The following is a 27,959-nucleotide window of genomic DNA, read 5'->3' on the forward strand; positions in this document are numbered from 1 at the left end:
GACCAGCCCATTCCGGAAGCGCGCTCCAAATTCGCTAGCAACTTCAAGTCCCGCGATAGCTGGCCGACTTGGCCCAGCCCTAGCACTTCACTCACCTCCCTCTACCTCGAACATTTTACACCTGTCTGGCATGGCAACTTTGGCTATGGGCGTGTCAAATCACAGCAGAGACGGTCCACCGCCAGCTCAGGATGCCGCAATAGACGATTTGTCCGAAGCTGTGGTCAATGCCACTTTGCAAGATTCTGACACGGCAGACAACTCCAGCAACAAAAGCACTGCCAATCCACCCAGGCTCTTGTGTGTCTACACTCGAGCGCAGATCCTGTATCTTCGCAAATCTCCTCTCGTCCAACCTCCCAATGGTATGCCGTCGTTGAAAGATTGGTTTGGGTGAGTTGTTTGTGTCCTCCTGGAGTGCATCCGCACTCACCGACTGACACACGTTCTCCTATAGGGACTGGAATGAACAACAAACATCTACCAAAAAGGACGCTGATGTGTCCAACGGTTCCACCAATGCCAGAGAAAGACGGTAATTTATCTCACATTTTATGTCTATGGATATCACTGATTTTTCCTTTCTTAGTTTCCGACGAGATGTAGAGGACGGGGGTGCGTGTTCCAAAACTTACTCAGTGTCGATTCCAATTCTAAAGTAGCGCGTTATCCGTTATATCCGTTAGATTCTTCGAGGCCGTCATTTCGCTCAACTCTGTCTCAGCCTTCTCAGATGGGAAATTTCAGGCATCAATCCATCCGCACAAGCGAGCGTGAGAGGGATCGAGACTCGGAAAGGGAGAGGGAGCGAGACTTGAGGGACAAGGAGGGGCAGGAAAGATTGCGAAATGTAGGTGCACTGGTTGGGTCCTCCGTTCCAATTACTCAAACGTTGGCACAGCTGTCGGACAAGTATGATCGGGATCGGCTCGCGCTTTCATCTGCCTCAAATGGTTTGCGAAGCAAAGACAGAGATTCTGCCCCTCATCTAGTATCTGGCACGTCTAGTAGACTCGGTCAGAATTCTGCTACTTCTGCTCGTCGGAACGATGCCAGGGATGCAGTAAAGCGGAAGGCCGGTGAGACCAGCGATGATTGGAGACGAGGTTAGTGCAAGATCATAATTGACAGAGGCCTGTTTGCTGAATGTCCAATAGGACCTGATAATTCGCGAGCGGGGAGAGATGACAGTGAGTCCTTGATTCTCGAATCATTGCGGAAACAACGGCTTCATGTATTATGTCTAGAGCCTGATAGTTCTCGCAGAGACCGCGACAGACCTCGCTCTCGTGTACGTGACTCGTCAAGAACGAGACGAGACCCTTCCTCTAGTAGACGCGACCGTGAGCGTGACCGTGACGAAAGAGACAGGGATCGGGACCGAGTCCGTGATCGTCGTGGGGATACTGACCGGGATGAACACCGTCGGGACAAGGACGATTATTTGCGACGAGAGCGGGATGATCACCATCGGCGTGAATGGGATGATTCTCACAATCGCAGCGAACGCGATCGGGACGATACCTACCAAAGAGATAACCGCGATAAATTCCGCGCAAAAGATCCGGAACGTGACCATGACGATGACCCAAGGCGTTGGAGAGACGATGGCAAGCGTGACGAGAGGATGGCTATTAGGAGGGAACGAGAGCGCGAGCGCTGGGATAAAGGCGATGACCGCGATCGCGAGCGCCCGGGTACCTCAGATGACCGCGATACTCGCCCTCGACGGGGAATTGGGCGAGAGAGGAGAGGCGACGATGGCCGGGAACGTGACAGGGCGAGAGAAGCCGAACCTGCTTGGATGGAGACATACGTCCCATCAACCTCTGGTGGCGGTATACTAGGCGGCAAAACCAGCGACGGGGAGCTCGATGGCATTCAAGCATGGAAGAAGGGAATGAAAGAGAAGGAGCGACAAGAGAAGGAGAGTGAATCTACGTCTAAGGCGTCGGAAGCCGACAAGTCGTCTCCGACATCGAACCAACCTCTGTTGCCCTCGGCTGCACCTGATAGCCAGCTCGATGAGATACAGCTCTTCAAGCTGATGATGAAACGAGAAGCGGCGAGGAAGGATGGCGAGACGGATATTGCAGCGTCGGCTGGCTCAACTCCTACACAAGCGGAGAACGACACTTCTAACCCTGAACTCGAGCATGTCAAAGACGTCCCCGAGAAAGGTATGCAATATGCAATGCTTGGAATAATGGCACTCTCGCTAACCTCTTCACAGACAATCGTTCTTCTTCCCCCTTGCGATCGACACAAAGAGATATCACCGCTACTACACAATCTCCCTTGGACAGCCTCAACCAGCTTCCTAATCATGCCGCTCAACCGAACCCTCAATTGACCAAGGCCACAGCAGTATCTACGAACGGTGTTCAGTCGCTATTGACATTGATCTCTACTGCATCCGGCGAGTCTGCTTCCGCGAAGTTGCCCGCAACATCTGTAGACCAAGCATCCGAAGGATCTAGGTTGCTGGGCTCTCGTGTCACTTCAAATTCCTTGCCTCCTGCGAGTGCGGCCTCCTTGACCCAAGTATCAGAGATGTCAATTGAGTCCTCCAACGCATCCCCGACGTCTGCATTTAATCCTCCTCCTGGCTCTCGTCTACTCGCGTTTGGCTCACGTGTATCGTCCGCTGGTTCTGTAGGCCCCGATGTTCTCCTCACGAAAAGCCTATCGGATCTCGACTCCGTTCCAGGTCAACTCCCTCCACCAGGTATTCATGGTCTCCCCGGCCATAAATTGGCTAGCATCCCCTCCAACTCTACACATCCTGCCCTGAGCCGTGATGGTATGTCTGGGCTCGGTGTCGATCCACATTTCGCATCGAATTCAAGACATTTGGGCGGTGATACCTCGCGCGTGATGGGTGGCTTTTCATCACACGGAAATCTCACACAGTCATCACTCTCATATGATGAATTGCCCGATACTGTATCCCTAGGCCAGCTGAATGAACTCAGGCGGCCGTCGGCCGTCGAACGAGCAGCGTTCGGTCTCTCTCCAGAATCTGCGTCAGCATACAGTGACGTAGGAAATGCACATCCCGGTGCTACCAGTATGTCATCCAACGGGTCCATCGACCTCGCTGGTGCGAATGTCCCGGGTGGTGTGAATTATGCTACTGGCAAGGGAAGCCGTTTTGCCAAGTTTTTTGACTCTAAGGCTAGAGAGAACCAGGCTGGAGGTGGAAGAAAGGCCCCAGGGCTCTCCAGTTACCCGTCGTCCGCAGCTCTCCCTGATCCACGGCACACTCCCGTGAGCATGAACGGAATGATCAATAACGGCGAAACGAGAACAATGGAAGATATCTTTGCTATGTTGCAAAACTCCGCTCAGGTAAGTTTACCTAATTCTTGCTGCTTCCTGTCGCTAGACGGCTGTTTCGTTGATCTACAGAGCCATCGCGGTTCACCACAAATACCGCCAACAGGTCGTGTGCCCTCTGGAAGTAGTCCATTTGGACAGAATCACTCCGAATTGCACAACTTGCAGAACCAGATGCACGCCCAACAACACTTCCCGCAGAATCCTCATCTAGAGTCCTTATACGACAGTCGGTTCGAGGACAGAAACTTCGTTCCCGACGGTATGGTCCCTGGTCTTCGTCCCCCTATTCCTCGCTCCCGAAGCAGGGAGCCAAGCGGCGTCCTCTTCAACGAGCAACTTGACGATCCATTACACTTCAATGTGCGGCTGCAACAACAGCGCAATCTCGATCAGATGTATTCTGGCCCGGCCTCTTCTGTGTATGCTCAGCAGCAAGCAGCGATGTTGCGTAATGGAGGCATGCCCCTGCAACAACAGCCACAATTCCGGGGCGCGCCCTCTCCCATTGCTAATCAGAATGCGTTTGGGGGGCCCTCTCAGCGACTGCCCCCCGGACTAGCGAACCTCGGCGGACGGCCTCCTCACGACCCATCGCAATTCATCGGAGGACAGATGGGCGGAATGGGCAGTGGGTTGCAAGGTGGACTGCACGGCGGGTCGCCTGTGCAGCATTCGCTGAACAACTTTGGTGGAGGTGGAGGTCTTGGCTTCGGAGGCGGCCCTCAAGCTCGTGGTCTGACCGGCCCACAGAACCCCCTGGGGCTGGCGTCGATGGGTGGCATGGGGCACCAACACAACCTGGATCTGCGCGCAGCCAACCAGGCGCAGCTGCTAGGGCTCGGCGGCGGCGTTGGGATGCGGGGGCAAGGGCAGGGACCAGGGTTTGGGCCTGGGCATGGACCGTCTGGACAAGTACCGGGGGCGCATCTGGGAATGCGTCAGCAGCAACCACAGCAGCTGCCACCGCATTTAATGCCGCATCTTTTGCCCCCACACCTGCAGCAACAGCAACAGCAGCAAGGAATGCTTGGGGGTAGCGCTCAGGGTACCCAGGACCTGATGGCCCTCTTGATGGGCGGACACCGGGACTAGGGGCTTGGCAAAGTCATCGACTATCCTTTTCCCTTGCGCGATTGTTAGATTGATCTCGTTTCCTCGCTCGTGCAAGCTTGGCTTTCTTGACACACCGAGTGAGCGTGGGAGTTGGTGGCACGCCGTCGCTGTTGAGTCCGAAAGTCTGTCTGCTGGGGATTTGGACGGTGCTGGAGAGTGTTTTGTCGATGCCGCCAGGCAGCTGTAAATTCGTTTCAAGTGTGATCAGTCATGTAAATATATTCGCGGCATCAGAGGACTTTTCGACAGCATTTGCCGATATATACCGCTCCTTTATCCAGTCGCGGTGACAGACATCTGCCAATGCGAGACAGCGATTATCGACGCCATCCAGGCGTCTCGTGGCCTGGTGCCTTGGAGGTATCGATATCAGGATCAAGGTCGCTGTCGCTGTCTTCAGTTGCGGGGGTGGACACATGCGCATTGCGTGCATGCGATAGACTGGTACATAAGCGAGTACAGGAGGGAGTCTGGTCAGTCAACGTGTGGCTGGCCCCGGTCTGTAAATCGGAAATGCTGATCTTGGGCTGTCCGAAAACGGAAGGTTAAATGCTTGTCGGCCGGGGCCGGCAGCTCGGCCACCGATCGATCTGACGCGAATCTGGCGCCCGTTTTGGCAGGTGGGGGCCGACGGGCCGGATGCAGCAGCTCTGCTACTTGCGACTGCACGCGACCCCGTGGGAATATTCCCCGCTGGACGCACGAATCCTCGAGATTTCCCCGAGCCACACAGTGCGTCTGGACGGGCCAGACACTATCAGGCAAATGCTCGTCTTCGATTCCCCCGCAGGCCATCCGCTCTTCCACGCCCTGCAGCCTGCCCCAGCCAAGAGTCCGCCCGTAGACTCGCACCATTCAGTCCGTCGTCAAGCTGCTACAAACCCCCGGCTTCTACGCCAGCTGGAAAGCACCCATTGGCCCGGTCTTCCACATGTTATACGACACCCTTGATGGATAAGAACAACCTGTATTCTCACCTGTCCTCGTCTTATTGTGTCCGGGTGCACTCACACTACTAATACCGCATATCTGATGTTCGGTTCACCGTTCACGCGCCGTCCAGTTCCTGAACACAAGCCTCACATTCCCGCCCAGCGTTACATAGAACCCCTCCCCGACCGCACGTCTAAACGAGCTCGTCGGGGGTGCTCTTGTCGGGCCCGAGTATTGCGGGCGGCGGTGACAGTTTGATCCTGTGCGGCTCGCCGGCTATCGACCGTAAGGGCGATCACGATGCTATCTCCCCTCCGCGCCTCTGGGCCGTGCCCCGACGTAGCCAGCGGATGCAGTACAACTCTCGTCGCGCGCGTCCAAGCTCCGGTGCTTTCTGAATTTGTCACCATACAACACCCTGTCATGAAAGATATAACGATATCATGTTATGAACGTCAGAAATGCGTCATGTGAACTTGCGGCGTCGGTGGGTCGTTCTCCTCAATCAAAGTGGCTAACACGAGCGTCCTGATGAGCACGATAACGGTGAATGATGGAAGGGAAAGCGTCCAAAGAGGATAAAGAATGTGAAGGGGGCCTGGCCTGCTGCAGACATCAGCGCTCCCCGTGCACATGGATAGTAGTCTGACACATAGCTCGGTATACTTAGCTATCCATCTCTTGCGCCTGTAACACGCAAATTAGTGATAATTACTATCAAATATCACTGCGACGACGTACAGCGCCCACGGCCGTTAGCTCTTACGCACTTCCGCACGGGTTGGATCAAGACCCGGGCGGCACGGATCGCAGGGCGAGAAGCAAGGCAAATGAACGGCTCACTATAATGGTCGTATTAGGTTACTATCATTGTCAAGACGGTGGAAGCGTGGATGTAATGGTCTGAAGCGGAGAATAAAGCGAGCGATAGCGATGGGCCTGCGGAGGAGCTTGAGCGACAGCTGGCTAGAAGGCTTACCTAAATGGCCGAATGAGGGATTCATATCAGACCGTGTATGCCTGCAGGCAGACAACGTGTTGAGGCTCGCGCCCAGAAACGGGCCAATGGGAGAATCCAAGCGCACTAGATATGTGCGCCGAGGCAAATAAGCGAGAACACGCCCTCTGTGCGTTGCAACTGACCAAACGGCCCCGTCCACGTCGTCTGCGTCGTCAAGCTTCAAGACTCGAAGGTTGAGCGCGTCGTCGCAGTTTTCGCCCCCCTCCTGCTCCTCGACACACCCCGCAGCCTGCCAGGCTCCCTCCCCGGTCTCATTCCGTGGGACCGACCCCTCCTCGCAGCCGCCGTCGCACCCTGCGAACTGTCTGCACTGCCGTGCATTACGCATCGACAGGATAGAAATTGGCACAAGATCGCCACCCGCCTCTCGTTTACCTGACTCAGTCTTTCGCTCATTGTCTCTGTCCGCACTCTAGTCTCGCAAGCCAGCAAATAATCTCGCAAGGTCCGCGTCTAATTCAGTCTTTTCCGTTGGGATTCGTTGGTGTCAGAAAGCTCAGGCATCAGGCTACTCTGTGAGTGTGTGCACGCGCTGGTGATGAGACAGTGGGCGATGTCGATGAGATGGAGGCGGATGTTGATGCCGATGTCGATGAGCAAGGGGCGGATGTGCGGCTGTCGATGTGAAGGCGGGGTCGATATCGATAGTGACGGACTGCTGACTATATTTTGCAGAATTTTCCGGGATATTTGCAAGCACATCGCAGCCGGTGAGTGGCCACCGGGTCAGACAAGCGCAGTGCTGATGAATAGAGCAGTGAGGTGGAAGACTACCCGAGGTGAGACCAGCACAAGGACGACGTCACTTGGCCAGGGGCGGCGTCGGGGAACGTGGGGCGTGGGAAGGGCGGGCCGACCCAGTACAGTGGACGCATTTCAGGCGGCGCCTGGATTGTGGCTGTGGCTGTGGCTGTAGCTGTGGCTGCAGCTTTCTGCAGCGGGCCACAGGCTGGAGCTGGGTTTTGGCTTTGCTATCGTATTATTTATTTCTGTGGCCGCGCTGCTTTGGCGGTGCGCTTTGGTGGTGGAGGTCGTCTAGGGCCGGACAGATTGGGGGCGATGGCCTTATTTGATGAGCCGATGGGCGGCTGCTCAGTGCTCACGTTGCGACCTTGTATTCATTTTTGTTTCCTTTTGATTTTGACACGTTATCGCGTTATCCTCCCGGATTCCCGGCTCCCTTATATGTCTTCGGGCCTTGGCTTCTTCCTCCTCCCTGCCTCGTCGTCTTTGTCGTCGACGGCCTCCCTCCCTCCCTCCCTCCCCCTCCTCTCCTCACGACCGACGACGCTGACGATCCTTTCTCCGTTCTCTAGCACTTGCCCCTCCCTCCACACATCCTCTCTGCATCTTCCATCCTCCCCTTTGTTCCACCCCCATCGCATGACCGTACTCCCCTCCTCAGTAAGTCCCCTTCTCTCGTCTTTACTGCCCTCAAATCACCCCCGCACGCGCAGCCGCTTGGCGTTGCACCCGATCCATGCCACCCGGCTGGCTTTCTGTCACGATCGACGGTGTCGCCGATGACTTTTGTGCACGCAGTGTTCAGTGTCCCAGTGAAGAGTCGAGTCTCCGTGCTTCGTGACCCCTGCCACGCTGTCACGCGTTCGTTGTTCCCTCTCGCTCCTCGTGAGCTGGCAGCCGAGCCCACTGTCATGTTCTGTTGAACTACTATTCCATCCACCTCTCCGTGGGCGCTTTTCCTCGCTATCCAAGCGCAAGGGACGTGCTTGACCCTTGCCTTCTGTGGCTATGTCTACTGCACTTGGTTCTCCCGAACCATCCGCTCCTTCTGTCTACCCGATGTCTGACAACCTCCCGGAATCGCGCTCATCCGTACTGGTTTCTCCTTCTGCAGTAGATATGAAGGACGTCTCGAACTCTTCCTCCAAAGCCGCCCGCCTGTCCGCCTACCCCAAGAAACGCCCCTCGCCCCATGGTGTTTCAAAGTCCCGCAAACACTCCCCGCTCTATCCTCCACAGGCTGTTGTTCGCAAAACGCCTCGCGCTGTGAAGGCAGAGTTGCTCGCACAGCGCCAGCGTGATGCGTACTTGACTGCACTGCGTAGGGAGGGTATTTACCTGGAAGAAGAGTATCGAGATGAGATTCAATTTTACATGCATGAAATGGAGGTTAGTTACCGTCACATTTCCTCCGAAGTGTCTTGCAGTCATTGATTGATAAGCGCGTGTACAGCGGTACACCATGTCCTCCACCACATCAATGGACCAGCAGCCTGAGATTAGGTGGCACATGCGCCCGTGTCTCGTCGACTTCCTCGTCGAGATCCATTTCACCTTCCGTCTCCGCCCGGAGACACTCTATCTCACGTTAAACATCATTGATCGTTATGTATCAAGACGCATTGTGTACGTCAAGCACTATCAACTTGTCGGCTGCGCGGCCCTTTGGATCGCCGCTAAATTCGAGGATGCGAAAGAACGGGTACCGACCGTTCAGGACCTCGCACAGATTTGTCGGGATACGTACGACGAGTCCGCATTCATCCAGATGGAGGGACACGTCCTGTCAACCATTCAATGGACCCTTGGACACCCGACGGCTGAAGCGTGGCTTCGACTGATGTGTTGCGGCGCGTACGTGGAGGAAGCGAAGGTCCAGCATGTTGCGCGATTTCTCATGGAAATCACACTGTTCTACCGGGAATTCGTCCAGTATACTCCTTCCGCCATCGCTTTGGGATCTCTAACTCTGGCGCGTTACCTTTGTGGCAAGGGTCGTCACCTGTTTGAAGAAACTGAAGAATGCTTAGAGATTGTTGAGCTCCTCGACTCTCGATTGTCTAAACATGTCAACGATCTCTCTGAGACTTTGGTCAAGAAGTATTCATATGCATTCTATTCCAAAGCGGCGACATTCGTTGTGCAATACTATCTTCAAGGGGGCCGATTCAACCGTCAATCCCTTGCACCCCTACCTATGACACCGGTCCGCTCGTACTCGCCCAAGGTTCATACCCCGATGAGTGTTTCGACTACGGCATCGGATCTCTCAGACGACATGCCTGCAACACCAACCAGCCCAACACCTTACTCGAGTGATTTATTCTCGGGCTCGTACTTGTCGGACGACAAAGAGAATATGGGATCTCCGACCTTTGAGCCTGTGATCAACAAGCAGCGCTTGGAGCTAACGCCCGAGCAATATCTGCCTCACGACTTTGTAACATTCGGTCGCCCAGCTCTACACAGCTTGAACGTCCCGTCTCCTCGTCAGGCGGTGGTTTCATGATGCCCGCTGTGCTGCTGTGTTCGCTGCCACGGGCTCTACGCTCTCAAGTCTGGTGTAATAGGTTGTAAAAAGCTTCGTCGTTCGATGCAATATTCCAAGAATCATCGCAAAATGTACTATCATACCATACACGTCGTTTTATCGGCATATCACGCGCATCTCTCCTGCAATTCAACATCATCCATGCATCCTTTCCCTTGCAATCGTCTCTCATATATTCTCAACATCCACAGTCAGCGCAGAGGCCTGTACGAGCCGGAGGACAGGGTCGTGCCAGAGGAATGATATACGGCAATGCGTCAACGTGTACGCGGTGGTGGTTGGTGTACGATTAGCTTGACAACTTCATTCCTCTGTGAAGTTTCTGCCGTGTAAACCCTGTTGCTCGTACCGGGATTCTGTCTCTATCTCTCCATCGAACTCTCAACAACACATTCATTGTCGATGTTTACCCTATGCATACCATCGTTTTACCGCTGCGCCCCATCCCCTGAATCGCCTTACGCGATGAGCTCGACAGGCTCCCCATCCTTTTAAATTGCCTTCGTTCTATCTTATTCTTCAGGTTTATTGTACAAAGTTTATTTGGCTCCTCGCTCCCGCATTCATCATTGTCATTCATCTTCAGCCCGCGCACTGTGTCCGTATTACTCCTTGTTCCTGCGGGTGTCGTCAATGTTGCAGCATCTGACTCTGATTCTCCTCTATACCGTCGTCCTCGTCCTCGTCCTCGTCATTTCCACTCTGGCCTGAAGGGCTAATACATCGTTCACGCATCCTGTCTACATTACAGAGTATCATTTCAATCGAATCAATCATTGTCGTCATCGCTGTCAACTTTAGTGCGCGCTTGGTTAAACTCGAGTGTCGTTGGAGATCTCGGGCTCAGGGATGCTCCTGGGAGTCTGGAACTGCGGAGCACCCTCGAATCATTTGGACACAAGACACGAGTGCACTTTCGCTGGCTTCTGGGTAACCAGGGTGAGGTAAGATGGCATATGGTTGGAGACACAGCCTTGACGCACAGAATATGTTGCGAACCTACTGACTCAGGGACCGGCGACAGCGCCGTGCGAGCGTCTTGAACAGATCGGGAGGATTGTCGCATTTTCATGTCCTTGGGCCACGAGGAGGGGCCTGGTCTCGCGGATATGATCAAGTCTGATTGTTCTATCGTGCGAGACCATCGTCGTCGAATACGACGGCACACCTGCCGGTCCCGCGCATTCAGATCATCGCCTGATCAGTGCCCGCCAGGGGGAACAGTCACCAGACGAGCCACCGCGTCGCGGCTTGCGCGATTCAAGTACGAACCGAATACGTAGTATACACTTGATGAGTACATACGCCCCTTTTCTGATGTACCTTTGATGTCTTCTCTGCCCTCGCGACGTCAGGCGTTTACGCGATCGAGCGCGGGACCTCCGCCTACTCCAAAATCCATTCGTCGTTACTACGCTTGATGTTGACAGGCCTCTTCTCGTCGAGACTGATGCGGCCAGCGTGGAGGATGGCAGTAGTGAGAACAGTGTTAGCGATCGTCGGCAGGCCGTGGCTGTCGAAATCCGCCGGCGTCGTGAGCCCTGCATTGACGCTCCGAGCGGCGTCGACAAACTTCTCGATTGAAACGTAACCGTAACCCCGCTGGCCGTCAAAGTGTCCGCTCTCAGACGGAGAGTACTTCATGCTAAATCCGATATTCCATCAGGAGCGGAAAGAAGGGTGTATGTGTAACTTACTAGAATGGGTTGTACCAGGCTTTGCCTGACTCGTCGTTGACGATATCATATCCACGGTGGGCTTGGTCAACGTTGATCTCGCCCTATGCAGAAAGAACTAAGCCACCGCTCTATCGCCGGTGCAATGGAGTTTCACGGACCTTCTCGGCCATGTAATACCAGTGTTGTGCAGAGTGAACCCCGGACTTCATGGGGGCGGTCCACGATGCGGTGTAGACCGCCGTACCCTTATGTTTCGAGCTCGATAGAGATTGCCAGTCGACAAGGAGCGTAATCGTGTCTTCTGTCTGGGGCACGCAGTTGTATGGCTCGCTGGTAGCAATACCCGTCGCAGCACTTGCTGTCACGCGCGTCGGAATGGCTTTATCTTGCATGATCCAGCAATGGATATCGATGTGGTGAGACGACAGATAATAGCTGAAGCACAATGTGTAAGAATCACACGTCTTCATTGCATTGCGAAGATCGTGCAGGGCTTACCTGATATCAGAATCTCTGCCAGCCCACGCCCGGAAAGTCTCCAACTGGCTCTTCGGTTGGCTCATCCATGCACTGAAGAAATTGAACTCTCCCAGAGATGCAGCCCGAGCTCTCGCATCGCTGTATACCGGATCAAAGCTATACGCACAAAATAGGTCAACGGGATTCAGGTGAGAAAAGGGTAGGACAAACCGCTTGTGATGTTCTACAAAGCAAACGACGTTGTGCTTCTTTGCAGCAGCGACAAGATCATTATGATGAGCCAGGAGCTGGACAGCGGGTTTGGTGACGAGGACATGGATACCTCGCTCAATCGCATAGAGAGCGATAGGGTAATGTGTACCTGCAACTTCTTTAAGCTCATACACAGCGGCGAATAGCAGAGAACATACTATCGGGGGTGAAGATTACAACCGCATCCCCAGCTGACATTTTGTCGATAGCGGCCTTGTCTAGATACATTTACCAGACGCAGGTCAGAAAAATGTGGCCGCTTTATTTGTCAAGGCACTGACAGGCTTCGGGATCCACTACAGCGCCCTCTGGAAATGCATCGAACCTGGAGACACTAAGTAATCCTACCCACGCGCATCGGCAAAGTCGGGAACGTACGTCGTGTCCATATCTGTGTATACCTGGGCGATGTTCTCATCCAGATGTTTCCGGATAGCAGGGAACTTCGACCCGTTCGTTCCAACCATGCCGAGCTTCTCCACCTTTCCCAACCTCCGAAGGTCAAAGAGAGTCAGTCCAACAACCTATGACACGGAAATTCATTTGTCTTGTGTGTGAATACTCGCATGCAGCACTTACACCAATCTGGTGGCGCTGAGTTCAGTGGCGAATGCATCGATCAGCGCAGATCGGTACTGACCTTCTTGTCCGACTTGGATGCGCCTGATCCTGTCCATCCGGTCGTGTACTCTCCCTGAATTACGGACACATATACAACCACGTTGACAGGACCTGCAGAATAGAATTATACGTACAGTACCACCTGGAGGATCCGTCAGAACGCGTAGCAAATAAGTGTTTGTATGCACATACACATCAGGACGTTGAGTTTCTTCATTTCGGACGACATGGTTTCCTCTGCAAGAGCAAGACTGGACGAAATGGAATCAGGCTATAGCGTGCAGATGCCATCGCCTGCTCCGCCTTCCTATAAGTACGGCCGAGCTGAGCGTGCTCCTGAGGAAGTCGAGCCGGTAACGGGCCGGGAAAGATTTCGGGCCGGCGCTCCCGCTCCCCGTTCTTCCCCAGCCTGACTTCTTCAGGTTGCCGGCTCGGAGTCACGGCCCACACGTCGAGCTGGAGGCGTTTGTGAATGTCTTGACCTGACTTATCCAAGTACGCACGGCTGATCGTCTTGAACCGTTCGTTGGTCGACGTTTTCCTTCTCTGGAGAAGTTTCACTGCCCAGCAAAATTTGGTCTGGGGCACTCTGCATAAAGACATCTCTAAATGACCGGGGAGCGACAAGAAAGCTGGACTGAGTGCTCGCGATTCAACATGGTCTGGCTCATTGGTTCGGAAAATTTGTTTACCACGACTCTGAAATAAGCCACATTTACGTTCGTCGCGTAAGGTTGCGGTTTCGGGACGGAGGTTGGAAGAGGATGGTTGGTGTCTCCTGAGACGGAGACGAAGTAATATGTTCCCGAGTAAGTTGTCTCTGTATGTAGCTACACCGACGACCCTGTTCTTACCTTATTGTCAGGGCGAGCTTGTACACTACTGTATGAGGTGGGTGACTCTTGATCGGTGAAATTCGTCCCAGTACAAATTGGGTAAATGCAGCTCCTGGGTCTGCATTACCATGTCAAGATATGCGCTTGACGTTTCTGGGAAGCCCAGATGGTTACTTTTTGACATACCGCTAGCACCCTCGTGGATCCACCTGGACTCATAACTGTCGAGAACTGCTCTTTGGTGCTTATTTGCTTTTGTTGAACCATCTCGGTCGACGAAAGAAGCGGACAGCTCTGCCGTAAGCCGCCGTTATTGAGGCCTTCACGGTAATTAGGGCTGCTGCGGGTCGAGGCATAAGAGTGGGGGCATTGTCGAATGCTGGTAAGCGTGAGAGTGCAAGACATGTCATGTCCGTGTAGCGTGTGCTCATCGGCCTGGTGAGATTTCATTGCAATGGACGAGTGCGGTCCGCTGATACAGTACACATGAACTGCTTGAGCGCGCCATTGACTGAGATATAGCGACCGCGAGTCTGCCATGCACAGGCCGAGAGGAGACTTGGGCGGCTGGGAGGCACGTGGACTCTGCACGCGGGGCGTGGTGAGTCTGACGCGAGCTGGTGGGCGAGTGGCTGCAGAGGTTCCACCGAAAGCACGAAGATAGTGCGCTGCTCACGCCAGCTAATATGGAACACAAGGCTCGTTGCACGCAACCGCCATGGCACAATCATCCTCCCCTCCACAGTTATCCAAACATCCCATCCCGCTATCGGCCAATGCGAACGGTGGCACCAATGTCTTTCCCTTCGTGCCTCGCAAGGAGTTCATTCGCGATCCCCGAGTCATCTCTTCGTTCTCTCTGCTGGCCCTCTCCGGTGCCAATCTCGTCAGATTGTATAGCTTTCCCCCGCTCGTAACATCTGCTCTCCGACGTCTATTCGACCAGCAGGACTTACTCGTTAGCTTCCGCGAGCTTTCACAGAAACAGTTCTTTGAGTTCTGTCTCGACCGCAGGCCCTGGGCAAGTCCGAAGAGCATAGAATCCGAGAAGTTAGTCGTTGGCATCCTGTCAGCCGTTCTACAGTGCGGATACTCTTTTATGTCTTCCGTTGACTACGGCCGTGAGCCAGACGACCGTATTGCGCTCGTCTTCTCCAAGCCCGTGTCCGTGTCCTCTTCTTCTGGCCCGATTACGACCGGTTCGGCTGCCACTCTTCATCCATCCCGGGCGCCTTTTGCGATATCCTTTGTATCCCCCAGCATTTTGCGCGTCGTCGACCCTCCTCTACCTTCTACTCCAGCCATTCTACAGGCGGTCAGAGGCTCATGGCCTCGTGGGGTTGTATCGGAAAAGAAACTTGGGGACGCTACTTATCAATTCAAGCTGAAAGGCTATAAGTGTGAGTGTCGAATCTCAAACAGCTCAATGCTACCCTGCTTATAGGTGATCCGCCAGTCTTTCAAGAGGACACCTTTGCGGCTGATTCGCTCCAGCAAATCTTGAGTCTTCTCACCACACTCGATAGCCACGCGTTCACATTCCTCACCTCTTTGACTCTAACGAACCGGTCACGGAAGCAAGATCTCTGGATTTTTATTGGACCGTTGGAAGATACCCCAGTCTTCGACTCGCCTCATTCAAGCCCGGCTCCCTCTAGCCAGGAGTTACGAGGGGATAGCTTACCATATACTGCCCAGGCTCCCAATGAGAAGCTCGTGCCAATCGGTTCGTCCTACCGAGCAGGCGGCGCCATGCCTGCTGCTTCATCTCCTCTTAAACCGATTTCCTCTGCACAGAAGGTACAGAATAACATACTGCGTAAAGCGTCCCAGCAAGTGCCTATTCCCCTGGCGATGATACCAGACAGCGATAGTGCAGCCAACTCTCCTGTTGAGAATAAGCAACATCCATTCTCGAGTAGCATGGGCAGTGTTGACATGACTGGCATCGGTTCCGGGCGAGGCAAGGGAGGTGAGCGGTTGTCGCGGTCTCCAGATGTCCTATATATGACCGCTGGTGTTCCCGGCTATGCACACACATATGCATATCGAGCTCCCTGGCAGGCAGTAGGGTATATGATGCCCCCGTCGCACCCGATTCTACCATCTATGCATGCCAGCTTCGGCACGGACGTACGAACTTTGGATCATACGCTGTCTGACACAGAAACAGCTGCGCCAGCGCTGCCTTCTAGCATCCCACCACCCGAGACTAGTGCTACTCAGCCGCTTCCATCAGTCATCAGTACGTCGCCGTCGGCGCCCCCCAGTACAAACGGACAGCTTCCAACTTCCAAAGAGCAAGGTACCCCAATGCCTTCTTCTGGATCAGTAGGAAATGGATATTTCCAAAGTTCTCATTCATCAGGAAATCTACAAAGAAGTGGGTCGAAGGGGAAAGACCTCTCATTGAAATTGGACATTCCCGATTTTCCTCGAACTCCTACGCCGCCCCTACTCAGTCCAGGCATCTTTGAAGGCGATTCTGCATTTTCCTCTGCGACGGCGCAAACTTCCCTGGAGGTTCCATTTACATACCCAGGGCATGAGTCAGAGTTAGGCCGTAGTTTCCTAGCTGAAATTAAGGAAGAGGACGAAGGTGGAAGGCAGCGGGAAGTCAAAGACACATCCCGTGAGCGGCCTCCACGAGCGCACATTCAGAGATCCACCGGTCCGTTCTACCTTGGCGCTTCCCAAGGTGCTCCCACTCCAAAAGACGAGAGGCGCTATAATGACGTATCGAACATGTTGCCTCCAACTATCATAGAACGTCCCAGTCAAGAGCAAGACCTGCGTGGCCGCTTAGTGAACAAGACCAACAATAGACGAGAAGGGAGCGAATCTGACTCCCGCGGGAGATCGAGTACGCCTCAGTCAAGTAGCGTGGACAAGGTGAGTGAAGACTGAGCCAAAAAGAAACAGAGTCTGATGCAGAAAAAACGTAGAGTGGTAGCCGCAGTACAGGTACAGGTAGTCCTGTCGTTAAAAGACCGGCCGCAGCGCGGAGTGATACAGACAGTTCTGGTTGGGTGTTGGTGAATATTGAGAAAGGAGAACGAAGTGCGCAGGATAGTGGCAAGGGAAAATCACGGCAGGCGCAGAGTGCATCCCCTGATCCATTTCGCCGAACAAAATTGGCAGGGAAAAACCCGAACCCCTACCCTCCACCCTCACAGCGGCCGGCGCCACATACCAGAAGTAGTTCCGATTCCAAGCTCCCTCGCTCTCAACAGAGCAAGGAGTCGAGGGGCGCAAAGTCCAGCATGTCTCCAGCGGCCAAAGCCATTGTGATCATTGATGCAGTCGGTGCAAAGAAGGAACAAGAGAAGTCAAACTCTCATTCAGGCTTTAGACGCATCTTCTCGAAGAACAAAGACAAAGGTCAGTTCTATACAATTGGAAGACTGGTGTGTGAGCTCACTATTACCTCTAAGCTTAGAACGGTTGAAATTGGGGCGCTGAACCGAATTTAGAGGGAACGATGAGAAGGTACGAGGAGAATTTCTTCTGTAGATGGCACTGAATGGAACTGGGATTAGATAGACTGTGATTCGCCTACTACGATACGACATAATGACATACGCTGGTGAGTTGTGGGTCGTCAAAAAGTGCTGGACCTTACCTGAAATTCTAGGATCTCCCATTCGCTTCACTACATGCGTGCTACTACTAGCTCTCCATACTCTCCTTCAAACCAGCATAGGCTGGTCCTCATAAATGTTAGCGATATCAATGACCTTCATGACTACAAGTTTTGCGATGTATAAATGGACTATTTGTATCTGAGTTAGTGTCATCTAGATGAATACCAGTAAACTCGATGTACGACAAGATTTCACCAGGATCTCTGCCAGCTTGAACTTTATTAACGAGTCGTTAAACTTGTTTCCCGAGTCGGAGACGCGTCGTTGACACGCTGCACGTGACCGTTTCGCTCAGCCACCACACCAGGAGACGAAGCCACCAAAGAGCATTGACTTGATAGACGGATACCGCGTCCTGGGTTTCTACAGAATGGCAGTGGCAATCACTGACCAAAGAGCATACGCGTGTATATATAAGGATGGCGCCATACGTTTGTCGGCCGGACATAGGGATTTAGAAGTGCCTATATGTCCAGACAATTACGCAGGGTAGCGGCTAGCAAAGTGTACGGGGTAAGATAAGTTTACCCAGTCGGCCATGAGAGCTCTATATGTTCGGCAGGTGGGACTGGAGCTAAGAGCGCCACGGGCGACTGCCTTCGGAGCCGTTGTGCTGCATACCCGCTGTGTGGTCCCGCGACCACCGAAGCAACGCCAACGGGTATAGAGTTATGGTGTAACAGAGGGATCTCCGGTGTGGTTATCTCAAGCACGGGAGATGGCTGGAGCCGCGAGAGGGCGGTCCAAGGCGCGGACGGCTCTCCTGAATTGCTACCTCAGAACCCGCGCCAGAGATGGGCACAAAGAGGAGGGAGCCCTTGACGCGGAGAGAGGGCGCGTGGTAGAGAGACTTGGGTGCGAAAGAGATGTGCACGAGGTGAGGTGAGGGGAGGTGAGGGGAGGTGGGAGAGCGGGGCAGAGAGGAGGGCTGAGTGTGAAATGGGGAGGCAGGAGAGTGGCTGAGCGTGGTCGGCCTCGGAGACGCACAACTGCAAAAATGCGGGCGACCCGCCTCACGCATTCGCATCCCAACCTGGCCACCTGTCCGCTTACCCTATCCCACCCTCTCCCCCCCGCCGCTCCCTTCCGCGGTCCCCCTCTCTTCCTCCATCCATTATGCCCACCTGCAGACGCAAGCGCGTCCTGCTCACCGAACCATCTCCAGAGCTTCTCGCCATTCTCAAGTCCGACCCTAACAAGGATGTCTATTATCTAGCCCAGACCGGCGAGATCTTCGAGTCTTATGAGTACGACTCGGTCTTCCGCCCTCACTCATATCCGTTGGCTTAGCTCTTCTTCACATCCCAGAGCGTATGCCGCGCGGATGTCTTTCTATAGGCTTAAACAGTTTCAATGCGAGGTCACTGGGAAGAGTGGCTTGGACTACTTCCAGGCGGTCGAAAGCGAACGGCATGAGGCACGGACGATGCACTCCAGGTTTCCTGATCCTCTCAAGGCCGCAGTCCTGAAAGCGGTACAGTGGCGTGAGTCTTACAGCGTCATTGTTCGAGTTACGAGTATAAACCAATACGTTGATCTCATATTGCCAGAGGTTATGGGTCGTCTTGATCATTTAGTCGAAGCAATATATGAACGCTTCAAGGACCGCTACTATCCGGATGAAAGTAAGCACTCAACCTCAGCGCCCAGCCAGATTTATTCACTGTGGCGGAACAGGAGTACTGGTCGACTTAGAAGGCGAGAAGTACGTCATCATTCACCGTGACTGTACTGCGTGCTCATATGTCTGGCTTCCAGGTATCTGGCTCGTGTCCTTCAGGTCGTGCCCCCCGATGTTCCATCCATCGCTTCAACTTCCAGGACAAGTCCACCTGCATCAGGATCTACGCCATCTTCTTCATTGTCCGATGACGAACGGTCCATCCACAAGATTGCTGAAGATTTAAAGACGTCAGTGAAGGATTCAATCGCCAAAGATGATCCGGCCAAGTATGTCTATCAGGTCCAGGTGCTTGACGAGGAGCAGCAACCCGGGGCGGGAAGACACGAGAAAAACAAGAGCAAGGATACAGCGAAGTGGTGTGGTATCCTTCTAGATGTGCGCTGTTCTGTCATCGGGTATGTTTCCATATTGGATTCAACGTGTTATCGGCGAACCTCTGATTTGTATCGTGCTAGTCGCGATCGTTTGACCTTCTCTAAATCCATCCTTCGACGCTTCATTCGCGACTGTGTAGATCGTGCACCCGCGGTTGCATCTCCGTGGACAGTGAAGCCTACCATCGCAGAGCGATATGGTGTGAATACCGTTATGCCCGAGGAGACCAGGAAAGGTGTGGAGAATATCAAAAAGGGCGAGATAGACAAGCGCAAGAAGGTTTGGGAGGACAAGGAGGGTCCTCCAACCAAGAAGCAGAAGAAGATGACTGCAGCATCCGAAGAGAAGGGTATGTCTGAAGTTTACTAAGTTGCAACTGTTGCCTTACACTCCTTGGACAAAAGCTAAAGCTCTCGCCGCTGCAACCGAAAAGCGAGAGCGAGAAGCGCGCGAGAAAGCCGATAAGGTGCAGAAGGCAAAGGAGGAGAATGATCGTCTTGCAGCAGAGAAAAAGAAGAAGAAACCAATCAGGTATCCAACTGAGGATCTAGACGTTGTTATTGGCGATAAGGAGAAGAAGGCTGGGATGAAATTGAAAAGACCGATACCAAGCTGCGGAGCTATGCCTTTCGGTCGTGACACACCATTGAATGATGCCTTCCTTATGGCTTGGAACTTTCTGGTGGTGTATGGGTGAGTCCTCGACATCTCTGGCAAACTGCGCTCAGACAACTGACTATTGCTACGAGCAGGCAGCCGTTACATTTATCCCCGTTTACAATGGACGACTTTGAGCAAGCTTTACGACACTCTGTTCTAGATCCGCCCTGTGTTTTATTGGCCGAGATTCATGCTGCGCTCATCTATAACTTGCGCACCGTCCCTTTCAACAAGCATAGTGCTGTGCTGTCCCTTGTACGATCAAAAAAGGATGTGAGGGGCGACATATCATTTAGCGTGTCATTAGATCAACTCACTGGTGCTATGGCCGATGTTGGCAACAACTGGGAGCGCGCCCCACTCCGCCACTCTGAGGGCCGAGACGGCTGGGAGGAGTCTCTTGTTGGGTGTTTGAAAGATGTAAGCAATGTCTGTCACCCTAGTTCTGATAGTAAGGTCACTGAGGGAGCACCATAGCACGCGAATTTAGGCAATTTCCCTAAAATTCGTGAAATATTTACTCGACTCCTGTTCGCCCCGGATTCGACTTCAGAAGCATCACTATCAGCTAGTGGTACACCGTTATCAAGTCCGGAACCAATTCCTCTTTCGATCCCTACACATCCAAGTATTCGATATTATTCCCTGTCACCTGCTGACAGAGTCACCATATTGGCATTTTTGTGTAATTTGGCAATATCCAGTAAGGCGATTCACGCGCACATGGAGTGGTCTGAGGAGCAGTTGACTGCTTTGCGGAAAGAGAAAATAGAAGTGAATAGGTCGAAGAAGCAGTGGTAAGTTCATGGTTAGTTGGGATTTGAATGAGTACTTATCATGTTCTTCACCATCAGCATGGAGGAGATGAGTGTTCTGAACGGAGATGCAAAACTCGACGGTGCAACCAATAACGGAACGGACGTTGTGATGCACGAATCTAGCGATCTTTCTGAGATTCCTGGCTCAGAAGGGGAAGGGGAATCGTCGTCAGCGGCTCGTCCTAAGGACACTCGGCGTACAGCGGCCAAAGAACGGGAGCTAGCGCGCGCAAAGCAAGCATCGGCGAAGCAAGCGTTGGCGGAACATCGGCGATTGGATGAAGAAGTCAATAAGCTCGAGCGCCGGCTCGAGGGTATTGAGCGAGAATTCAGGAAGCTACTGGGGTCCGTTCGCGTGAAACCTCTGGGAAAGGACAGGTTTTATAACCGCATTTGGTGGTTTGATGGTATGGGCGCGGCGTCATTGGTAGGGAGCGGTGGTACCGTACAATACGGGACGGGGCGGATTTTTATACAGGGACCAAGTGAATTCGACATAGAGATACTAGATCGGAGAGAAGAGGATGTCTCCGTACGGAGAAAGGAAGAAGAAGGCGGAGAAGGAATGCTGGGCGTTGGCGAATGGGCAGTTTTTGATGATCTAGAGGAGGTATGCCTTGGTCAATGATCCGCCGTTATAGCCAACTGAGCTTTTCTAGATTGATGAGTTCATTGCTTGGTTAAACCCAAAAGGCGTTCGCGAGCTGGCTTTGAAGAATGCCTTCACGAAGTGGTGGCCGCACATTGCACCCGGCGTTCGGAAACGTACTGCAGTGAGTATAAATATTGAGACTCTTGGCGACATGATGAACTCTATTCGACAGGACTTGGTTACAAATACGAAAGTGTCGGAGGCAAGGCGCAGCACACGAAAACATGCTGGCGCGGATGTTTCGAGAGAGCCGTATATGCAGTGGACAAACCGCAAAGCGATGAATGCTTCATGATCCCACGCCATCCCGGTACATATCTATTCCCTTCCTTTTGGCACTGGCATCTGGATGGACATTGCATAGCATTTACTATTATATTAATATTATTTAATGGAGTTAGTCTGGCCACTCGACATCTCTCGACTATTCATAACTTTCGTCATCGACAACGGTGAGTCGAGCTATGCGTTTAGAAGTCTCTCGCGCGTGTCTCTTTACTAACATTCGGTAAGTATGTATTTGTCGCTGCGACTCCCAGTGTACTGTCCTGGCCTAGACGTGCCCATAAATATTGCGATGTCTGCGCGATTGCTCATTCGGTTTGCAACACCCTTCAAAGAATCAGCATGCGGATGGTCAAAGGTGCCTCTCAGCCGGCCAACTTTACCCCTGGCAATTCGTCAAGACCTCATTTTTGACCCGGGGCCACTGACCGGAGTCACCACATGGCTGCGTGAGTCCGCCGTCGCTATTTTATTGAAAATGTCATCTACTCGTCCAGACCGGCTTGAAGTTGATAAATAGGCTGACCTGCCGTTATGGAATAGTTGGTCCAGATGTCCTAGAGGCCTTCTCGGATCTTCGACAAATTCCTGGCAATTGCCACCGCGACGTTCAAATCTCTCTAGCTCAGTCTCCTTTCCTTATTTGTAACACCACTCCGAGTGAGCATATAAGACTACTTCTGCAAGTTGCCGTTTACCCTGACGAGGTCTTCCCAAGAGGAACAGCATACACCCTCATATTTTTACGACCACCACCGTCAACGACCATGTCTTCCCTCACAACAGGAGTCAGCTTCCGGCCACGGTCACTGTCTGGGGTCAGGGATGTCGTTGAATCTTGTGAGTGCTATGCAACCTGGTCGACGTATGTGAGTTCTTATACCTCTCAGATCGACGCGTGCAGGAGTATCTGTCAGACTCCGTATCTCATCCTGCGAATGATACCTGTGACGACGGAGAGGAAGAATACCTGGAGCAGGAAGCGCTCCCAAGTGACGAAGAGGATATTCCCGATGATGACCCCTCCGACGAGGCGCTGCCGTACGACGACGTGCATAGTAATCTCCATTGGGATGAGGACTTGATTTCAGGTCCCTCTCAAGACATCAATAAATCGAGTCCACGTTCATTCGTGCTCCCCGTATCTCGCCGCCGACCATCATACAACCCGTTGCCTCCATTCCAAACACCCACCATTTCAATCCAGAAAGCTGAGGAGCGTACACCTTTACTGGGAAAGCGACTGTCGGTGTCGTATGCTGAAACCCCCATTCGAAGCACTCACGAGTCTTCTCTGACTGCTACGCATACCGTTTCAACTGCTACGGCCCGCCGAATGTCTCAGTTGAGCGCGAGAAAGATAGGCCATGACCATCACCAGACCCATGGAAAGGCGAAGATGCCGTCTGGGCACAGTACGTTCGGTCAGACAGTAAGTCGATGTCAGATATTGGCGGAGATATTCGATATTGAATTTTATTGTGTGATTTATAGCTATTTAATGCCATAGCCATTCTACTTGGGATTGGTATGCTTTCCGAGCCGCTTGCCTTTGCACTTGCTGGATGGGTTGGTGGCACACTCATCGTCGCATTTTATGGTCTGGTTACTTGCTACACGTGCGCCTTTCTGATGGTGTCCTGGGTAATCTCAACGTCTAATCTTGCTCTATATCAACAGCGCAAAGATTCTGGCCAACATGATTCTCGAAGACCCTCGTCTCAAGACCTACTCTGATATTGGCCGAAAGGCATTTGGTCCTCATGCAGGGCCTTGGATCAGTGCGGTCTTCTGCCTGGAGCTTTTTACCGTTAGGTATTGATTTAGTTGTATTGTTTTTGCCGATTCCTCACCGTTAGTCAGTGTTGCTTTGGTTACCCTATATGCAGATTCGCTGCACGCCATCGTGCCCACGTATTCATCGAACACGTATAAAGTAATTGGACTGCTAATGTAAGTGCGTCTTCCTTCGTCCAGACAATTTGGCTGATTGAAGGAATGTCTCGAGAATGATACCTACGACTTTCATGCCGCTTTCCGTGTTATCCTATACATCAATACTTGGAATTTCCTCCACGTTGTTGATCATAATAGTTGTCCTGATAGATGGTTTTGCCAAAACTAATAGCCCTGGAAGTTTTTGGAGCCCTGCGGAGACTAGTATTGGTGCCAAGGGTGTCGGTGAGCTGGGTCTTGCGTTTGGACTATTCATGGCTGGGGTGCGTTCTGCGTAAGTTGTCATATTAGCAAATTTGACCATGGTCTTTGTAGCTTGCTGGACACGCGGTCATCCCGTCTCTTGTCAGAGACATGAGTGATCCATCGCAATTTGACTCCATGATCACCCAGGCGTTCACTGTTGCCACCGTCGTTTATTCAGTCATTGGAGTCTCAGGGTATATAATGTTCGGCAATGCTGTTAGTGATGAGGTGAGCTTGAATATACTTTATCAATGATTCCGAAGGTAACTCGTTACCACCTGACAGTTCAGCAAAGATCTGGCACAGTATAGTGTGTATCCTGTCTTGAATCGGATTGCCCTATGGGGTCTTGTCTTAAGTCCACTGTAAGTTGTAACAACAATACAACCTTCAAGATTTCCCTTAATAACGTGCTGTCCGCCAGATCCAAATTTGCTCTCTCTTCTAGACCGGTATGTGTCAAGTACAATTGACCTGTCACAGATATTTAGAAGTTTGTCTACAGCTTAACGTAGCCCTGGAGATGATGCTTGGAATTGAGGGCAGTTCAGCTCCCGTTGAAGAGCATGGGCCCAAAACTCAATCTCATGACGTCGAGTCTAATCACACCGTCCCGAAGAGCCGCCGTATACTGAGAAGTATGTTTGTCTTCATCGAACGCACCCTCCTTACCCTGTGCTCGGTTGCTGTTTCCATCTTCGTTCCTGAATTCAGCTCGATGATGGCATTTCTCGGTGCATTCTCTTCCTTTCTACTGAGCGTGATTGGACCGGTCTCGGCAAAGATCGCTCTTTCTAAACGTTGCAGTGCATGGGATGCTTTTCTTCTAGTGGCAGGGGTTATTATGGCGACGTGGGGGACGGCAGCAGCATTCTGGTCGATGCGGGGGTCATAAATACTCAGTGTATCTAAGGTCATGTACAATCACCATTGTTCAAGTCTCACCTAAGTGGTGTAATCACTGAGTGACAGCAAGAGATGCAAACCATGCCAAGCGCCGGCAAGGCAATACATCAATGCACGATTGATAATACAAACCTCATGTAAAGCTACAGCAACTTCTATGCAGTCTGCGAAGCGTGTGTAATAACCTTCGTCAACTCTTTATAATATGTGTATATAAATCAGATGAGTATAGTGGAGGGGTGGAAACTGAACTTACGCGGTAACTGGATATTTTCTTGGACAACTGTAGACTCGATGCGGTTGTCCGGGTTAGGTGGAACTGTGACGACTCCTGTCGAGGAATCGATAGACCAGCCAAGCTTTGCGACGTGTATATCCAAATCGGACCCTGTGATAAGGATGGGCTTCAGCCTCCAGTAGAGCCTCAAGAGATGTACCAACCTGTGAGATCCAGATATGTACCGAGCCTTTCACGACCTATTCGCGTGAAAGCAGCTTTTACGGCACGAATCACGACATCCCGCACAGCGTCCTCAAAACCTGCACACTCCACTGTGTAATTGTCTCTGAGCGACTCAACCTCATCAGAGCGATACAATGCCCAAAACGCGGGGAAGCGACATTGCTGCAGGAGATTGTAAAGCATTGTCAAGGTAGGAAGTAGGGATGGTAGTGGATCGGGCTCGTCCGGATTAGTGTTCGCTGCACGATCATCGAGGAGAGAAATGCAAAGATTAAAGTCGGGGAAAGGAGCGGAGGTGAGGGCTTTGATCAGGATGTTGATCACAACATCGGGATTGTACAGGTCGGGGTTGAATTGATATCTGAAGGAAGGACAGAGGGTCAGCGGTATACTTCATCCAGGAACCTGGCAAACGGACAGTTTCAGAATGGCCAAATTAGCCAGACAATCATACTCCTGGCTCCGGGTCTGGTGATACAGGTAATCCTCAAGGATGCCCACATTGCTTGGGTTGTATCGATCTACAATGCTGTTAAAAATCCGTAGAGAACCGTGGAATATTGCACGCACCCACGCCAGACACCAGGTTCTCAATGAGCGGTGTCCTCGTCGGCGGTGAAACCCAGTTCGATGCAACGGATGCCATGTTGAATATTTACACGTTGTGTCAGCTTATGCTCGTCTCTGCCTTGATCTTAAACGAAATGAGCGTGATACGAAGACTGACGGCCAATTGGTTGTGCAAGGACGCGGCGGTGGCGGAAGTCGCAAAGCAAGTTTTTGAGGCGGCGGGCGCTTGACGGACATCTCCAGCCACTCACCCGGAACGAGTTTGTCCACGGCCCATGGACACTGACAACTCCAGAAACCTTTCACCTTCGCTCAATGGCACATCAATCAAAGTTGACGAAGATTTGGACGGAAAATCGGCTCAGGGTCAACCATTGATCTTGTCCGCTGACGATCATATCAAAACTCTGACCGTTGTACGGCGTACAACGCCAGACTATCGTTTACACTATATTTTGAGTGGACATAGAAGGTCCATATCATCTCTGAAGTTCAGCTTTGACGGAACGAAGCTTGCCTCTTCAGGTGTGTTAACACAACTTCTCCTATTTCTCTTTTGACTAACTTTACTGGAAGCAAGCCGCCGACGGGCTGGTCAAAATATGGGACGCGGATAGCGGCGAGATTATACACACCCTTCAAGGTCACGACGAGGGCATCTCCGATATTGCTTGGTCTCCAGACAACGAGTTCCTTGCATCCGCTTCGGATGACAAGACCATTCGAATATGGAGCATGGAAACGGTGCGTATGCGTAAATCGATGGAGCTAGAATTCAATGTGTGAATTATCTCCATGTGTCGGTTAGATGTCTTCCGTGAACGTCCTCAAGGGTCATACTAATTTCGTGTTCTGCGTCAACTTCAATCCAAAGTCTAACCTGCTTGTCTCGGGCGGATTCGACGAGACCGTCCGTGTGTGGGATGTTGCAAGAGGTATGCAGTCACGATTCAATGCTGTCAGAGCGACCTCTTATGTGCTCGCCAGGCAGGACATTGAAGACACTTCCAGCACATTCTGATCCTGTCACCGCCGTTACTTTCAATCACGATGGGACACTCATAGCATCATGTGCGATGGATGGTCTTATGTGAGCTTGTGAGCTTGTGATTATAGCTTGGTCCTATCTTAATGATCATTGATGTCAGCCGTATATGGGATTCTGAATCGGGACAATGTCTGAAGACACTGGCTGACGATGACAATCCTATTTGGTAGGAATATGATTTGATACTTAGCGTCGCACTACTCACCATCCGTTGTTAGTTCCCATATTGAGTTCACACCGAACTCTAAATTCATCCTCGCATCTACACAAGACTCAACTATACGTCTATGGAATGCACAGACATCGCGATGCCTGAAAACCTATAGCGGGCACCTCAACCGTACATATTGCCTATTTGCAAACTTCACGCCTGGCTTCAAACACATCATGAGCGGAAGCGAAGACTCGAAAATATACATTTGGAACCTCCAAACAAGGGAAGTTGTGCAAGTACTTGATGGCCATAGAGGTGCGTCTACTAAACCATGCATGCAACCCTAGTAGTTACTATAGAAGACCATAGACGTGGTCATCGCGGTAGCGGTAAGTGTAATACATCATGTCTGTCAACCACGTCCAAGGATGACTGAGTCAAAATTCAGGCGCATCCTAAGAAACCTATCATTGCGTCCGCATCTATGGAAAAAGACCTAACCATACGACTTTGGGTGGATCACAGCATCCAAGAAACAGCTGTGTAGGACATCCCTTGTGTTCAGTTGTTATTCAGCCCAAGCGGCTCCATGAACGGCAGAACGAGATGATACTAGCGCTTTGGTGCTTCATAACCGGCGAAGCCATCGTGGGGTGGACTGTATCGGACAATTTTTCTCCTCGATGAGCGGCCCACACACCTTCTCATGGCGATCTGGATGGTCGCATCAACATCTGGCCCTCGATTTTCACAAGTTGATTCTCTGACTCGGAGTATACTGTAGCGATTTGAATAGTATCGCCGGACACAGCTTGTGTGTTAATATAACATGACCACTTGGCAGAAGTCCACTGCGTGAGCGGCGACGACACCGAGTAACATGAGCTGTGTCGAGCCAGTGCAGATAAAGCAAGCGCGGCATCGGC

General features: G+C 52.2%; 8 protein-coding genes across 8 annotated transcripts; 6 read left to right on the top strand and 2 right to left on the bottom strand.

Annotated features, from left to right (window-relative positions):
* Nucleotides 1-130: 130 nt before the first annotated feature.
* FIBRA_02986 (uncharacterized protein) lies at nt 131-4,434 on the top strand (the record flags this gene model as incomplete). Its single annotated transcript, XM_012324832.1, has 9 exons — nt 131-393; nt 458-535; nt 590-615; nt 687-850; nt 902-1,106; nt 1,158-1,190; nt 1,248-2,180; nt 2,234-3,351; nt 3,412-4,434. 9 exons carry the CDS (start codon nt 131-133, stop codon nt 4,432-4,434), a joined length of 3,843 nt encoding a protein of 1,280 aa, XP_012180222.1.
* Nucleotides 4,435-8,161: 3,727 nt separating this feature from the next.
* On the top strand, nt 8,162-9,662 carry FIBRA_02987 (uncharacterized protein; the record flags this gene model as incomplete). Its single annotated transcript, XM_012324833.1, has 2 exons — nt 8,162-8,542; nt 8,607-9,662. The coding sequence occupies 2 exons, from the start codon at nt 8,162-8,164 to the stop codon at nt 9,660-9,662; spliced, it is 1,437 nt and encodes a 478-aa protein (XP_012180223.1).
* A 1,428-nt stretch (nt 9,663-11,090) lies between these two features.
* On the bottom strand, nt 11,091-12,965 carry FIBRA_02988 (uncharacterized protein; the record flags this gene model as incomplete). Its single annotated transcript, XM_012324834.1, has 12 exons — nt 11,091-11,349; nt 11,402-11,484; nt 11,542-11,818; nt 11,882-12,019; nt 12,074-12,224; nt 12,274-12,333; nt 12,397-12,440; nt 12,494-12,639; nt 12,695-12,700; nt 12,756-12,809; nt 12,871-12,878; nt 12,929-12,965. The coding sequence occupies 12 exons, from the start codon at nt 12,963-12,965 to the stop codon at nt 11,091-11,093; spliced, it is 1,263 nt and encodes a 420-aa protein (XP_012180224.1).
* A 1,325-nt stretch (nt 12,966-14,290) lies between these two features.
* FIBRA_02989 (uncharacterized protein) lies at nt 14,291-17,034 on the top strand (the record flags this gene model as incomplete). Its single annotated transcript, XM_012324835.1, has 4 exons — nt 14,291-14,972; nt 15,029-16,464; nt 16,518-16,953; nt 17,012-17,034. 4 exons carry the CDS (start codon nt 14,291-14,293, stop codon nt 17,032-17,034), a joined length of 2,577 nt encoding a protein of 858 aa, XP_012180225.1.
* Nucleotides 17,035-18,332: 1,298 nt separating this feature from the next.
* Nucleotides 18,333-21,700, top strand: FIBRA_02990 (uncharacterized protein; the record flags this gene model as incomplete). The annotated part of the gene is made up of 12 exons (XM_012324836.1): nt 18,333-18,463; nt 18,507-18,700; nt 18,767-18,841; nt 18,894-18,921; nt 18,975-19,295; nt 19,356-19,624; nt 19,680-19,968; nt 20,028-20,355; nt 20,413-20,732; nt 20,790-21,363; nt 21,413-21,526; nt 21,578-21,700. The coding sequence occupies 12 exons, from the start codon at nt 18,333-18,335 to the stop codon at nt 21,698-21,700; spliced, it is 2,766 nt and encodes a 921-aa protein (XP_012180226.1).
* A 757-nt stretch (nt 21,701-22,457) lies between these two features.
* On the top strand, nt 22,458-24,787 carry FIBRA_02991 (uncharacterized protein; the record flags this gene model as incomplete). Its single annotated transcript, XM_012324837.1, has 10 exons — nt 22,458-22,530; nt 22,581-23,122; nt 23,185-23,309; nt 23,371-23,471; nt 23,550-23,643; nt 23,699-23,909; nt 23,962-24,120; nt 24,178-24,257; nt 24,317-24,344; nt 24,398-24,787. The coding sequence occupies 10 exons, from the start codon at nt 22,458-22,460 to the stop codon at nt 24,785-24,787; spliced, it is 1,803 nt and encodes a 600-aa protein (XP_012180227.1).
* Nucleotides 24,788-24,953: 166 nt separating this feature from the next.
* On the bottom strand, nt 24,954-25,907 carry FIBRA_02992 (uncharacterized protein; the record flags this gene model as incomplete). The annotated part of the gene is made up of 5 exons (XM_012324838.1): nt 24,954-24,994; nt 25,055-25,186; nt 25,240-25,622; nt 25,680-25,782; nt 25,832-25,907. The coding sequence occupies 5 exons, from the start codon at nt 25,905-25,907 to the stop codon at nt 24,954-24,956; spliced, it is 735 nt and encodes a 244-aa protein (XP_012180228.1).
* A 199-nt stretch (nt 25,908-26,106) lies between these two features.
* FIBRA_02993 (uncharacterized protein) lies at nt 26,107-27,580 on the top strand (the record flags this gene model as incomplete). Its single annotated transcript, XM_012324839.1, has 8 exons — nt 26,107-26,356; nt 26,412-26,575; nt 26,640-26,766; nt 26,819-26,921; nt 26,980-27,045; nt 27,098-27,348; nt 27,403-27,422; nt 27,482-27,580. 8 exons carry the CDS (start codon nt 26,107-26,109, stop codon nt 27,578-27,580), a joined length of 1,080 nt encoding a protein of 359 aa, XP_012180229.1.
* Between the last annotated feature and the right edge of the window lie 379 nt (nt 27,581-27,959).

Source organism: Fibroporia radiculosa, assembly GCF_000313525.1.
Source record: "Fibroporia radiculosa TFFH 294 genomic supercontigs, scaffold1521, whole genome shotgun sequence".
In the NCBI taxonomy this organism is placed as follows: Eukaryota; Fungi; Basidiomycota; class Agaricomycetes; order Polyporales; family Fibroporiaceae; genus Fibroporia; species Fibroporia radiculosa.